The sequence below is a fragment of the Microtus oregoni genome, unplaced genomic scaffold (genome assembly GCF_018167655.1).
Source record: "Microtus oregoni isolate MIOR12 unplaced genomic scaffold, Mior012 000002F_ref0000024, whole genome shotgun sequence".
NCBI classification, from domain to species: domain Eukaryota; kingdom Metazoa; phylum Chordata; class Mammalia; order Rodentia; family Cricetidae; genus Microtus; species Microtus oregoni.
The window spans coordinates 32,902,801-32,918,203 of NW_024543061.1; the positions used below are offsets into that span (position 1 = coordinate 32,902,801).

At 46.8% G+C, this 15,403-nt stretch overlaps 1 protein-coding gene across 1 annotated transcript in view; it reads left to right on the forward strand.

Moving 5' to 3' along the window:
• The window catches only part of CUNH3orf20 (chromosome unknown C3orf20 homolog), a 61,189-nt gene extending 46,154 nt beyond the window's left edge, over window positions 1-15,035 (forward strand). The window contains exons 15-19 of the mRNA XM_041641217.1: window positions 3,831-4,134; window positions 5,668-5,775; window positions 6,890-7,032; window positions 12,724-12,858; window positions 13,351-15,035. Coding sequence (XP_041497151.1) covers window positions 3,831-4,134; window positions 5,668-5,775; window positions 6,890-7,032; window positions 12,724-12,858; window positions 13,351-13,444 — 784 coding nt within the window. The 3' untranslated portion in view covers window positions 13,445-15,035. The remainder of the gene's footprint in view (window positions 1-3,830; window positions 4,135-5,667; window positions 5,776-6,889; window positions 7,033-12,723; window positions 12,859-13,350) is intronic.
• Window positions 15,036-15,403: the final 368 nt, after the last annotated feature.

Below are 15,403 nucleotides of genomic sequence, written 5' to 3' on the forward strand. Positions count from 1 at the left end.
TCTGAAGAAAGACAGGAACAGAAGCAGATACCATGGAGGGACCTTGCTTACTGACTTGTTTCCCTTGGCTTACTCAGTTGCCTCTCATAGGCAACCCAAAACAACTTGCCTAGAGATGGCACCAGCCACCATGGGCTGGGCTCACCCACATCAAATTAGCAAAAAAGAAAAATCCCCACAGACGTGCTCAGGCTATTCTGAGGCTTTCTCTTCTCTGGTGTCAAGTTGATAGATAAAATTGACTATGACAAGTGCTTTCAACAATTTTTTTGCTGGGGCTGCTCAAGGCAGGTCCTGAGCTAATCCCTTAGGGAACCCAGTCAGCCAGCCACCCGGCCACAATTCTTTGAGCCTGAGCCCACATTGCCCACCTTATAACAGCACAAAAGTTAGGAATAGGAGTGGCAGAGAAATACCAGCTTCCTTGCCCCAACGCTTGGCAGTTTCTGGTTCCTGAGCTTTACTTAAGTTCGTTTTGATTGGTCTTGGTCAGTTTGTCTGCGTAGATACTTGCCCAGTCTCCCTCTCTCCCTCTCTCTTTCCCCAACTTTGTTGCCACCTCTAGTGGAAGAATAGTTTTGATGTTCTACCCTGCTAATTTTGGTGACTTCTCTGTTTCCAAAGTTTTAAGAACTCATTCTGAACTCATTGTTCATCACTCTGTCCTCATTTCATCAGATGTTAATGTGTGTGTGTGTGTGTGTGTGTCTGTGGATGTGTGTGTGTGTGCTATATGTGGATGTATACTTATCTATGAGTATACATGTGGAAGCCAGTACATGTGGAGGCCAATGTAAATTGACTTCAGTGTCTTCCTCTATCATTGTTCACCTTACTTTCTGAGAAAAGGTTTCTCACTAAACTTGTAGTTTGTAGTTCAGCTAGACTGGCTAGCCAGCAAGATCTGTCTATCTCTACCCACCTCCAGCACTGGAGTTATCTATGTGCCCTGCTATGCCCAGCTTTTTACGTGTGTGCTAGGAACACAAACTCTTAGGTCTTATGCTTTCACAATGAGCACTTCACTCACTGAGCTATCTGTCCAGCCCCAAATGTTGGCTTTTCTAATACACTCCTGGGCCTTCACATAGCAACCTACTACTCGCTATAGCTGGGGAAGGAGTTCCTGCCTCAGTTTCTTCTTTGCATGTTGTACTTTTACCCCAAAGGTCTTTTCTCTTTGCTTTGTTTGATCATTTGAAACAGGGTTTCTAGCCCAGGCTAGGCCTAGAACTCCCTACGTAGTTGAGAATAACCTTGAACTTTTGGTCCTCCTTCCTCTATCCCCCAAGAATTGGGATTACAAATCTGCATCACCATACCCAGTTTGAGTTCTGGACTTTTAAATTGGTTGCAAAAGGCTTCCTTGCTCCAAAATTGCAGAATAATTTGTTCTATTTTCACTATTACAAATTGTAAGAAATTATAAAGTCAAATTCTCCCACATTAAAAGCATTAATCACTTTGAATATCTCTGGTATAAATTATGGTGAATATATTCAAGATTCCCCATGGATGTTTAGGTTCGTAAACAAGAGATACTCTACTTTATTTTTATTATTTATTTGGTGTTGTGGGTCAAATTCAGGACCTCACATATACTAAATGTGTGCTCCATCACTGTGCTCCACCCCTCTTCCACAAACAGATTCACTTACTAGCTTTGGTCAGTGAATTTAAATTTCCTCTGAAGAATTTTAAATTGTAAAACTAGGTATGATAGTGTATGGGTATAATCGCAGCACAAAGGAGGCTGAGGCGGAAGGATTGCTGTAAGTTCAAAGCCAGCCTGGGATACCTGGCAAGATGCTGTCAGAAAAATAAGAGAAGTCAGGACAACCTGGGCTGTAACACAGAGAAACCCTTTCTTGAAAAATAAAGAAGTGGCTGGAGAGATGGCTCATCAGTTAAGAGTGCTGTTGCTCTTGTAGCAGACCCAGGCTCCAGTCCTAGTACTCATATGGCAGTTCACATCATCTGAACCTCCAGTTTCAGGTGATCTGATGGCCTCTTCTGTGGACTGTGCACACACTTACATACAAGGAAAATACACATGAAATAAAATGAATATATGTAAAACAAACTTAACAAGTAATGAATCATGGTATTGCTCTTATTTTAGGATGACTTGATTCTGATTTGCCTGAGGCCTTGCTAATTTAAAGACTTCATTGAGCTTGGGCAACCCATGGGAGGGAGCCTACTGTATTTTGACCTGTAAATGGTAATAGCAGTTTCTGTCCTGCCTATCCTGTGGGGTTTCTACAAAATTAACCATGGAAATGCCTATTCAAGGGCCATAGAGCCTGTAAAATATTAAATGTGTAAGATGGCAATAATGAAAGGAGTAAAAAAAAAGGAGTACTTTACATCTACTGGTGCTTATTTAGACTAAGCACCATGCTGCTATAGCAGGTCGCTGATAAATGCTGAAGTGTTGACTGAATTTCTATTGCATCTTTGATTTGCCACGTGTTCCTATTGTATTCCACCAATCGAAATACTGCAGGTAGCTAATCTCTTGGTACGTGTAGTGGAATAGAAAAGTATAATAATAAAAATTGCTTTAAAAGTAAGCAATGAAAAAAAGTAAGCAATGCTTGAGAGAAATAAAATAGGCATGAAAGAGTGTTGAGATGGAAACATTCAATGGGGTGCTTAGAAAGTCAACAGGAAGGCAACATTTCAATAGATGTAAAGGTGATGAGAGGGAACAAGCAAAGGCGGAAGTCAGTTTGGCCATGCGAGACTACCTGGGGAGCATGGTGAGAGTACTGGGGAGTAGGAGGGGCTTGAGGGGAATGAGAAACAGGAGCTAGATCTGATACAGCTGCTGCCTTATCTAAAACTAAGCTAGAAAGCCCAGGAAGGGTTCCAGAGAATGATTCAGATTCCGACGGAATCCCTAAGTGGATCTAAGAGAGATCAGGGAGGAAAGTGTAAACCCCTAGGAACTACTTAAAAAATGATTGGAGGCTGGCCTATGTTAGGGGTAGTGGAGGGCAGTTAGATTCTGTGTAATTGGTTGTTTTATTACATTTTATTCTTTGGCCCTTTTGGGGGCTTGCCACCCAGCACCCAAATACACACAGAGGCTTATTATTACTTATAAATGTCTGGCCTAAGCTTGACTTATTTCGCCAGCTGTTCTTAAATTATGCCATCTACCTTTTGCCTCTGGACTTTTACCTTTTTCTATTTCTCTATATCTTTTCTTTCCTTCTTATTCCATGTCTGGCTGTGTGGCTAGTCCCCATCTTTCCTCCTTGTTCTCTTGCTCCTCCTACACTTCTCAAAGATTTCTCCTCCTGTTTATTCTGTCTGCCTGCCAGTCCTGCCTTTCCTTTTTTTCTGCCTCGCTATTGGCCCTTCAGCTCTTTATTAGACCATCAGGTGTTTTAGACAGGCAAAGTATCACAGCTTCACAGAGCTAAACAAATGCAACATAAAAGAATGCAACACATCTTTGCATCATTAAACAAATGTTTCACATCATAAACAAACGTAACACATCTTAAAATAATATTTTACAACAAATATGGATCTGTCAAACTGGGGAAGAGACTTATAGATGGGATTGGTAAAATGTGGGGTGTGGAGAGAGAATCATGGATGACTGAAATGTCAGTTGAATAACTTCTTATGCCTCCTTTTGCACATGAGGAAACTGAGGCCTGGCGTGGTTAGGGGTCCCTCCTCTGAGGGCCTGACCCAGGATCTGCCTACAGCCCTGGCACTGCAGTGGACCTCTCTCTATCTAGAAACAAGAACTGTAGGGTCATAGGTTGAAGCCTGCTCACATGCTCCTATCACTGTGTTCCCCTTTGTAGAGGGAAGCCGGGAGAAGTACGTAGTCCCACCAGATGGGCCGCCTCACCCTATGACTGCCCACTGGTGCTGCGGAGGCTCATTCGCAAGGAAGACATTCGGGCTGGCTGCAAGTGTATTGTGAAGGCACCCCTGGTGTCTGACTTGGAACTAGAGCGCTTCCTGTCTGCACCCCGAGACCCCAACCAAGTGCTGGTATTCGGAATAATGTCAAGCCAGAATCCCAACAATACTGCACAGTTGCAATGGCTGCTGGACACACTGTATAGCCTTCGGCAGCAGGGCCGTTCGTCACCCTGCACCCAGGTTGGTTCAGGATCCAGTGAGAAGACGCTTGGGCCAGGGACAGAGAGAAGGACCAAATGTAACCCCCACTGTATGAGGATGGGTTGGGTGTCTGACAGTTCCTTTTCTTTCCTGGGCCTTGGCATACACTCCCCTTTCTGTCTGCAGCATTTTGTCCCATCTTCTCTCTTCTACTCATTCTTCTCTACCAGGATGAATGTCACCACATCAGAGCAGGTGCTTCTTCTAACTTTTGAGACAAGGTCAAGACACAGTCCTTTTCTTTCAGAGCACTTAGCACAGTTTGTGTCCACAACTGGTGTGACTGTTCAGGGCAAAGACAGTGCCCACTACCCATGTTCTTACAGTTCAGTACAGTATATGTTGGTGGACTGTCCCCAAGTCCCTCCATATGCTGGACTTGTGCCAGGCTCTGGGCACCTATTGCTGGTTCAGCATGAGCCAGTCCCTGAAGGAATTCTCAGTATGACTGCAGCTACAGAAGGTCTTTGAAAGGGCCATGACAGGACCTTTTCATGAGTGTGCCTTCATTTAAAATGGTGTTGGAGAAGCCCCCAGACTCATGTGGACATGTGAGCTAAATGACTTCTTCTAAACTGTCTTTCCTCTAAAGCCTGCTGCATTATCCCTGCCCTACTCCCAGCACCCTACCCCCCAGTCCTACCCTGCTGCTGCAGCGTTCTGAATTTGTGTGGGAAACTTGGGGTAGGGGTCTGCCTGAATATTCCTTCTTAACCTTTCTTTCTAGGAGTGCTGCCTGCCAGCCTGTTCCAGGAGCTCAGCATTTAGGGCCCTTCCCCACCAGGGCCCTTCTCTTGACTCTTTTCAAGAAAGCAGCCAGCCACAGCCTTGCACCCAGCCCTGCAACAGAGCCACATTTATTTCATGCATTATTTTCCAGCTTACTTCAATTTAGAGAATGTTCACTGAGAACCTGCTCTGGGGCCACCTGTTTCCTCATGGCAATGTACAGTTGGCTGTAGTTCACCTGGGGGCTATTAATTGTTCACTAAGGAATAAAATGCTCAGGTGTCTTATTCCAGCCACAAGCAGTGTGAATGGGGCCAAGATCTAACCTGAAGTAGTTGGAAGGGGTGGAAGGAATGGCGGTGAGTCTGTGGATAGGCATGGAGGGTAGTGTTGGTCTTTACGGAGACTGGACTTCTGCCCTGGCTAATAACTGGTCATTAATACTCTCATCCCACAACGGCTGGCTGAATACCACAAAGGGGTCAAGAGGGGCAGCTAGAGAGAGGTGGGGTGAAAAGTTCCTCTGAGCTGTGCAACATAGCTTTCTAAATCTGGTCCACTTAGGGCAGGACTCCCATTCCAGAGTGAGGGACATCATAGTCCACAGATCCCAGGGCAAACCTAGTGCTGCCACATGCAGGAGGGTCACTCTAGTGATGATGTCTTCCACAGGGGGCTCAGAGCAGATCTGGAGACCTCCTCTGAGGACAGTGATGGCTTCAGGGAAGTTAACGAATGTCTTCTTGCATCACTGTGACCAGTTCCCACATCTCTATTTGGCAGTGCCGGCTTGATCCTTATCGTCTGCTGCGGTATGACATAGACAGCCCCCTGCAGAAGGATCCACCCCTAATGGTGAAGAAGTTTGCTGTGGTGCACGGGATGGTTTTGGTGAGCAGGGGCCCTGCAAAGGGCTAGACATCCATCACCAACCACTACTGTCTTAGCTGTGTGGGGGATGGGGGATAAAGCAATCTTCTCCCACCCACACTGAGGCCCAGAGAACAGGACTTCCTGACAGTCACCCAATAGACTCCCATCCCTATCCTAGGAGATGGAGGGGTTGGGTGACATTAACACAGAAAATCAAATTCTATTCATCTGATTCTTACTAAATTATACTAAAATATAAAACTTTTTATGTTTATTGAAAATAGGGTATACAATCTAGAAAATATTTTTGGTTGTGAGCCTAGCCTTTTACGCCTGAGCCATCTCTCCAGCCCGCTAGAAAATAATGACACCTTCCTACCATCCAAGATATTGCTCATCTATCCAGCACCTAGGTTCTGGAGCCCCTGCTAGGCCACATCCACCTAACACTGTAGTATCTGGCCTTCGCTGTCTTTCTCCACACACATATTTTAGGGCACCATCTTTCCAATAAGATAACAGAGCACCATCCCACATCTTCAGTTTGTAGCACCAGCATTTTTACCACTGGGTGAGTCTTATCACTACCCATGCTGCTTTTGTTGGACAGTTAGTTGGGTTCTTTCCTTCTCTTTCTTCTTCCTGTTTTTCTCTTTCCCATAATAATGGTATGATGAATACCCCCGCCTAACCATCTCTAGACAGATGTCCATGGTGAAGAATGGAGTAGAGGGTATGAGACCTCCATTCCATAAAATGAGCTGAATGCTACATCCTATTATGCAGGTTTGGAGCAGAAGGGGCTACACAGCTCTAGGTAGGTGGGTAGGAGTCTTGAAAGTATGAAGTGTACATCTGACAGGCCCCCAGTAGGGGTCAAAAACTGGGCAGGTTGGGCTGCCCTCTGACTCTGGAGGGCCTTGCAGGGGCTAGGCTCAATCATGTCTCCCTGGGTTGCTGAGGGAGGGTAGCACACTTTCCCATGCTCTCAAAGGCCTGAGTCCTATCCCAGCTCTGAGGGACCTGTGGCCAGGCCTACTAAGACTTGAAACTTGGCTGTCATTATCGGTCATGCCACTATGTTGATACACTGAAGTGTTTCTTACTTCATTTCTTTCCTGTCTTCCAACAGATGTTTGCTGGGGGGAAGCTCCTTTTTGGGGGCTGTCTCCTAAATGGCTATGGCTTCAGTAAGCAGAATCTACTGAAACAGATCTTCCGGGCTCGACAGGATTGCAAGATGGGCTACTTCTTGCCAGACAACTACAAATTCAAGTAAAACTGGATAAGGCATCACACAGGATGGGATAATGGGGCAGGGGACTAGGGTTATGGGAAGGCCATGGGTGGGAAGGCAGGTAGTCCCAAAGGAGTGAGGTGGGGGAGAGCCAGAGCCAGGAAAGTAGAGTTCAGTCTCTTCCTACAGTCCCCTGAGTAAAGGGTTTTGTAGGTGCACAGGGGAAGAGGAAGAAAAGGCAGGAAGAGGTGAACAAGGTTGTACTGTTTGTCTCTTTGAGTCGCAAGTTTGGAGAAAGGGCTGTATGGAGAAAAGAAGGCACTGCTTGTTTGCACAATGTCCTGCTCAGATGGAGATAGTGTTAATATGTCTGGGGTGGGCAGGAGGTTCAGTCAACACCCATCAGGTCCAACCTTTGTGTACATTCACCTTGGCTTCTATTGGATTGCCAGATGGACCCCATAAACACAGGCAGTCATTGATGGAATAGGCTTAGGTATCAGCATCCAACTAAGGTGCTGCCACCTACTAAGCATCTCCAGGCTGGTTCTGGTGTGTGGCAGAGGGTAGTCTGAGCTCAGGACACTCTAGTCTAGTCCAGGAGGAGCCTGGGCTTTATGCTAAAGGCTGCATTCGAGGAAGACTGGCAGGTTCCGGATTCATTGTGCTCCACCAGTGCAGGTTCCTGAGAAACTTGCTAGGTTGGGTGTCCTAAGACAAGGTTAGAGCCCCACCTTTGCCTTGCATCATCTGGGTGACTGTCAGGTGAGCTGATCAGGTGGACTCCCAAATCTTTAACTCTTTGCCTTTACAATGAAGATAATACTCAGTCTTGCAGGACTGTAAGGATTTCACAAAAAGAGTATTTGTTAACAAGCTCTATAAGTGGTAAACAATGATGAAATCCAGGATAATGTCATCTGTAATATCTGTACGCAGACTTAAGCTACCTGTGGCGCACCCCTATAGCACCAAGTTAAGTCCCCCATGCCAATTTTCCATCTTTTTGTTTGTTTGTTTGTTTGTTTGGTTGGTTGGTTGGTTTTTCAAGGCAGGGTTTCTCTGTGTAGCCCTGACTGTCCTGGAATTTGTTCTTTAGACCAGGCTAGCCTCAAGCTCAGAAATCTATCTACCTGCCTCTGTCTCCCAAGTACTGGGATTAAAGGTATGTACCACCATGCCTGGCTGTAGCTTTCTGTCTTGATGCCAGTTTACAGTTTACCCCAGGGAGCTGAGTTGGGGTTTGTTTTTTTTTTTTTTTAGTCTGCTTCTCCCTGAGGTTGGGGATATATTCATGGAAAATCCATGAAGGTCACACCAAGTGACCCCAATATTTTGGCTGGAAGATGATGAGCCTGTGGGGATAAGGCAGGACAGACAGAAGATCCTGAGTGTTCTGAGTGCCTATCACTCAGAACATCAAGAGAAGAGAGTAGAGCGGCTGGAGACCAGACATTGGCAGGTCCAGGGAGTTAAAGCTGAGTTTCAGGGGCTGTTGACAGTTACTGTGCCAGAGATATGTTGGGTCTTACTGGGCATTTATGTCCATAAACTCAGTACCTTAGATCCCTGTAACAAAAAGATACTAGGAAACAGCAAAAGAAGACAAATTTGTTTACAGTTTGAACAAATAGGGAGGAGTCTAATTATTTCCCCCACTGTGCTTGTGGCCACCTTATAGTTTATGAAAAGTTATGTAACAAAGGATACGGTATATGAAAATTTATCTGTGGGCCCAGAGTTCAGCTCCCTCACCCAAGCCTCTGGGTCCTTAGTGGGAGGGCACAGCAGAACTGTAGCCAGACAGCCTCAGTGGGAAGACATGTAGAATGTGGTCCTCACATGAGCATCCCTAAACGAAACTGTCCACCTGCACACAACACTCACACTTAGCCCCTGCCTCCTTCTCTAGGGTTGGGGACAGCTAAGGGAGGTCACATGTGGTTTGCAGGCTCCACTTCCTGTGTCTGTGAGCAGAGAGGTGTTACCCTGCCATGCTCACTCCAGTAAGGATTAGGTACAAGAGGGACAAGGTTAGGGCAGTGTGAGATTTCCAGGGAGGCTAAGGGGATGGGAGAGCAGACCAAACAGAGAAAACAGTTTGTCCCCTGGAAGCACAAAGGGACTTAGCCTGCAGCAGTCCCAGAAGTGTGTGTGTGTGTATGAGTCCTCCCCCCCCCCCACATATAGCAGTGAAATGGCTAGTGGAAACATTTCCTGTCTCCCTCCACCTGGGTTCTTATCCTTCCTTTCATCAAGAATGAAGTGGACTAGTCAGTGAAGACAACCAATAGAAGGTTGGTTTATTGCTTTAGTGCCAATTTGAGATTAACACCTTTAAATGGGGAAAAAAAAACAACTTTAAACAGGTTGGTACACAGGTTTTGACAACTTAAATGGATCCGGTTTGAATTCTTGCTAGCAGGATGGTAGCCTCTTAGAGCTCTTTCAGCTCTGGAAAGTTTTAACAGCTTAAAAATTCTTAGAGGGCTTCAGGGCATTAATGTAGAGCAGTCCCTTGCAGAACAAATCTGCTGGTCAAACCACAGGAACGCAAAGAGCAGCAGGTCGTGAAGGCTGGAAGCAGCTCAGGAACGAATTCTCATCTGCAGTGAAAGTATAGCATCTTGGAGGCTGAGGCAGAGATGAGTGCTCCTTCCTGAAGCTACTGCTCATGTCCTGGAGGCTGGCTCACATGAATTTCTTGCATAGGAACGATTCTGTCCCCTGCCTGTCTTAAAGGCTGCCTTCAGTGAGGGCAGCCTTCCTTCAGTGAAGATGAGCAACTGGCTGGGGCCCAACCTGAAGTCTTCCTTTTCTTCTTCCTCCCTCGGTTCCAGCAACACTTCTTCTGTCTCTTCATCCCCCAGAGCATCCAAATGTACTGGGTACCCGATGGACCCTGATTGTGGGTATGCAAATAAAGTGGAAAATAGGACCAATCATGGAAGAGGTGTTAAACCTGCTTAGGGAGGGAGAAGAGCCCTTAGTCCTCCAAAAAGTTGCTAAAAGTTCACAATCAGGTTGTGAAGACTGTCTGCAGAGACAGGGACATTAGAAAGAGTATTAGTCTGTCCCTAGTTGCTACAGGAACCCAGGGGGGGAAATTTTGGTCAGGTTTCTTCTTCTTTTCTTTTGTGGCAGCAAAATATGCAATTGTGTAACACTTGCAAGTGTGCCCGTGACATCTTGTGGCCGTTTGCTGCCTGTGGGACATGGCATGGTCATCAGGGAGAAGAGTGTGGAACTCTAGGCTCCAAGTTCTCTGCTCAGTATTGCTAGAGTCTGGGTGGGTAGCTGTGTCCAGAAAAGCAACCCAGGACCCTGACCCTGAGCCAGGAGCTCTTGGCATAGCACATAAACTTTACAGAAGGAGAAACTGAGGGCCAGCAAGGACAAGGATGTGCTTTGAATGGGGATAAGTCCAGGCCGCAGTACAACTGTGACCTTTGTTTTCAGTCGTGTCCTGAAGGAATGGAGCAGAACCTTTTTTATTATTATTGAAAAAAAAATTCCGCCTCCTCCCAGCCTCCCACTCCTCTCCCCCTCCCCCCACTCCTCTCCCCCTCCCTCTCCAGTCTGAAGAGCAGTCAGGGTTCCCTGCCTTGTGGAAAGTCCAAAGTCCTCCCCCCTCCATCCTGGTCTAGGAAGGTGAACATCCAAACTGGCTAGGCTCCCACAAAGCCAGGACATGAAGTAGGGTCAAAACCCCCTGCCATTGTCCTTGGTGTCTCATCAGCCCTCATTGTCCGCCATATTCAGAGAGTCCGGTTTTATCCCATGCTTTTTCAGTCACAGTCCAGCTGGCCTTGGTGAGCTCCCAATAGATCAGCCCCACTGTCTCCGTGGGTAGGTGCATCAATTGCGGTCCTGACTTCCTTGCTCATGTTCTCCCTCCTTCTGCTCCTCATTGGGACATTGGGAGCTCAGTCTGGTGCTCCAGTGTGGGTCTCTGTCTCTATCTCCATCCATCGCCAGATGAAGGTTCTATGGTGATATGCAAGATATTCATCAGTATGGCTATAGGATAGGGTCATTTCAGGTTCCCTATCCTCAGCTGCCCCAGGAACTAACTGGGGACCTCGCCTTGGGCACCTGGGAGCCCCTCTAGGTCCAAGTCTCTTGCCAACCCTAAGATGGCTCCCTTAATTAAGATATGTGCTTCCCTGCTCCCCTATCCAACCTTCCTTTATCCCAATCATCCCGGAAACATAACCTTTTTAGGGCTGTTCTTACAGGAGACAGTCAAAGTCTGTCAGAAACGGCCGCACTCTGCAGAGACCAAAGTGCTTGGAAAACAGTCTTGGCCCCATAAACTGAATGCTGTGTAAACTGTAATGTGCTCAGTGAACCACAGAGAACCTTGCAAATGGTCGTGAAATCTGTGAGAGACAAAGTCCTTTGTAAATTGCCACATCCCTGATAAGTCACAGTGGGAGCTGCTGAGTGCCCTGTGAACTAGGAAGGGTTTCTAGGCCTCCTCTCAGACCAGCTCAACCTAAACAGCACAGCACTTGGTAAACTACATGGCAGTCTATGAAGGACAAAGCATCTTATAAACTGTCAAGTACCCTGTGACATACAGACTGGAGTGAAGCCTCGTAAAGATAACCTGGTATGCAAATGCCTGTGTGAGAACGTCAAAGGGTTTGTAAATAGTAGTGATCTTTATGAACGTCAAGTGAAGTCTTGGTGTGCTCTGAGTGCTACCAGTTGTGAGAGAGTTCTTCACCCCAGGTTACTATACTGTGCCCTATTTTCTGCCCACCCACCTTAGAAGAGGCAGGGTCACCTGAGCCACAACAGGAGGTGGCCAGGGACTAGTGAGGAGAAGTGGTTGCAGCAAGGTGCCATGTTCCACAGATTCATGTACTGAAATCCTTAGCTGCATGGCGATGGTGTTAGGAACGTGGACACTAGGAAGTGACTAGATCACACGTACAGAGACTATGAGTGGAGTTAATACCTAGAAGCCAGCTTACCCCTTCTGCCGTGTGAGAGCAGTGAGAGGCTGCCATCCATGAGGATATCATCCATGAGTGCCACCGGGCACTCAATCTCCTGGCACCTTGATGGTGGACTGCCTGTCTGTTTTGAGAACTGAGTGTAGTTCATGTCTGTGATCTGTTTGCCATGTAGGCACAGCACAGCACTTTTAGAGCAACCAGAATAGCCACACTGAGTGGAATAAGCAGCATCTGCGCATCGTCTCAGTTCTGAGGACTGGAAATTGGATCAGGTACCAGAGGACCATAGTCCCTCTCAAGTCACATTCTAGCCTCTATTTGGCTTTGGTGACAGCATTACTTTGATATGTGGCACTAGTCACTCCAGAATGACTGCATCACAACCAATTATATCTATACTGATGCCAGGGTTCTGGGGTTAGAACTTCTGCATATGAATTTGGGTCCACGGCATTACATGATGGCATCATTTCCTTGACCTCTCCTTTTCTGCTTTGCAACACCTCTATATCCTGTGGGCATTGCCTATGGGTAGCATGGACCAGGTAGCTGGTGGCATGGGAACGAGGGCTATGCAGTCCTATATAGAAGCCAAGGTTTTCCAGGTTCCCAGAACAGACAGTTTCTCCCTTGGCACAAATGGGTGCAAAGTATTTTGCTGGCCTGTCTAGGGCTGGGATAGGGGTGGTATAGCACTGAGTGAAACCTAGACTCTCACCTCTGTTCCCCTATACTGTGTCTTCCTACCACCCCTCCCTGCAGCGTGCCAACCTATACCACAAGCCTGGAAGATTCTGAGTCATCTAAAAGACCCCCATCTGAAGATTTCGAAGGAAGTGTCTCTTCGTTGGCGCTTGGGGACAAAATGGAAAAAACCCCTTCTACCCCCCCTGACAAGTATGTTTTCCCTATGTCTCTGGTTGGCAGATTAGGAATGGCTCATTATAGGATATCTAGCTTAATCACGGGCCACTAAGGCTACCATGGCATGGCTTCTGTGCCTTCCAAATCTGTGTCCTTCCAAGGTACAGGTCAGCCCCTGATTTCCAGCCTGTTTTGCAGTATCCCATTGGGTGTCAGGGTTGGTCACTAGGATATAACACTTTGCAGCAAGGCCCCACAGTCTGGGCCCATCTGTCAGAAGGATGGAGGCCATCCCCGACTCCAGCAAGTTCCTTAGTGATGGTGACAGGGAACCAAATCAAAATTCTGTAGTGTGACTCTTTCCAGAAAGATGGAAAAGTGCTAAAATTAAACTAATGGTGCCACTGGTCCCCCAAGTTGGAGATGTCCCCTGGCACTCTTCCCTCCAGGGCCATGCCCGCATCATGTGGGCCATGCCCTGCTTGCTCCTTGCCCAATGCCTGCTTCTTCCTATTGCGTATTTAGGTTGAAACAGCCTGAAGAAGAACTGCTGCAGCCTTTCATCAAGAATAGGAGGAGCAGTAAGAAGATAAGTAGCTGGAAAAAGTCTAAGAAGTGATACTGGAAGGACCAGCGATGCCCTCCCTACACCCAGTCCTACTTCCTGGTCTCCCACCACCCTTCAATAAATGTGTATGCCTCCAGCATCTGGGTGAGGCAGTGGTGGGTGGGAAAGGCCCAGCTTTGACTCCAAGAAGGCCCGAGGCCTCCCCAACTAGTTTCAGGCCGTGTTCTTGGAAACTTGCTACCTCCAACTCAGAGCTTCCTCTGTGTCCAGGAGTAAGCCTGAATCTGCCATTCTGGTGAACAAAGGTCTCGTGGTCCAGGGCCTGCCTGCTCAACCACTCAGCAACCCTGGGGAGTCTCAGAAGGGTCTGGATGGTGTATCTCACCCTCTGTCAAGTGGGAAAGACTTCTGGTAGAAAGAAGATGAGAAAGAAGAGGGACACGGAAACGGAAAAGAGACTGAGGGAGTGGTGAAAAAAAATGAGGAAGCAGGCAGGAATGAGAAGGAAGGAGGGGCAGAAAGGGACGACGAAGAAAGTGAGAGACAAAGCTGAAGAGGAGGAGTGGGCCGAAGGCCAGAGTCCAGCAGACACCTTGCAGGCTCTCATCACCATTTAGCTCAGCAATAGAACACATGGCTGGACTAGATTCTCCTTTTTCTGAGTGCATGGGCCTGGGATATCCTTACCAACATCCAGGGGCCCAGGCAACTGTCTTCTGGGGTGATACTTTGTCCTTACCTCTGAGAGAGCTGGATCTCTCACCGCTGTGTAGTTGGTAAGAGCTGTGTTCCCATAGCAAGGAGTGTGGAGGGTCTGCCTTGGCCTTTGTGCCTAGAGTAGTCTAGGTCCCAAACAGGCAGTAATCATTTGTGTTTCTTGCTTTTTCAATCTGAATTTGCCACAGCTTAGTATTTTGTTTGTTTTTTTTTTTTCATTTTGTTTTGTAGCTTTCAAAGACATTTTTTGAGTCATGTGTTTCTTCCCCTAGAAGTGTATTTGAAGTGGCCTGCCCTGTTCTTAAGTTGCATATGTTGATATTTTCAGGCCTTGAGGTTTGTTACGGGGTTTAGAGCTCTAAGCATCCCCCCATCCTTCCCCTCCAAACACAAAGACAGATAAAAGAAAGAAGACAAGGGGCAAAAGTTCTGTTCTATCCTCACATCCTCCAGCCTGATGAAGGTCAGAACCAAGGCCTCTGCTTAGGATAGAGTCTGCAATGAAGCCTCTGACCTGTGCCTCTCTGACCTTCAGGCTGTATGCTCTGCTGTGCTCAAGCGAATATGCTAAGCAGTCAGTGCTGTGCGCACAGGAACAGAGGCAGGGCAGGTCCTGGTCCTCTGCAGTGTCCTCAGCAGGGTGCTCATCACCCTGGAGGGCTGCCTATGAACAGGACCACCTCCCACTAGCAGAGCAGGCAGTGAATGTCCAGGGCAGCACCATCAGATCACTCCTGGAGGAGCAGGATAAGGAGGAGGAGGAGGAGGACAAGAAGGAGGAAATCCTTCCCCATGGAAATGACAGGAGAGAGAGGTAGGCTTTCTTCCACAATGGCTTGCACAAAGCAGGCTGCTAGGTGTCTGAGCTGTAAACTCTGTTGATTAGAGCAGGGCTTCTTAAACTTTTCTCACTTAGTACAAGAAATTTCTGCATAATCCTGGGCATATAGGTATGTAAAACAGGTATGCAAATCAGATATTTACTAATAATAAATAATAAATTTATTTTAAAGCCATTCTTTGATATACCTATGATTTTCCATTTACTAAGGACGAAAGCAAATTTGCATCCTTATGCAATGAATGCACTTATGTACTTTATGTAAGGAATTAAATCTTGCCGAATATTTAATGCTATAAAAGTTAGAGCATCTTGCCACTTTGCAGAGTTGATAGTCATTCTGATTTTATAATCATCAGTGCTAAGAATGCCACATTACATAAAGTGGCAGAATTACATTTGGGGCCATTTTAGAAAAGGCTGGGAAATTTCAAAATGTGCATTATGTCCAA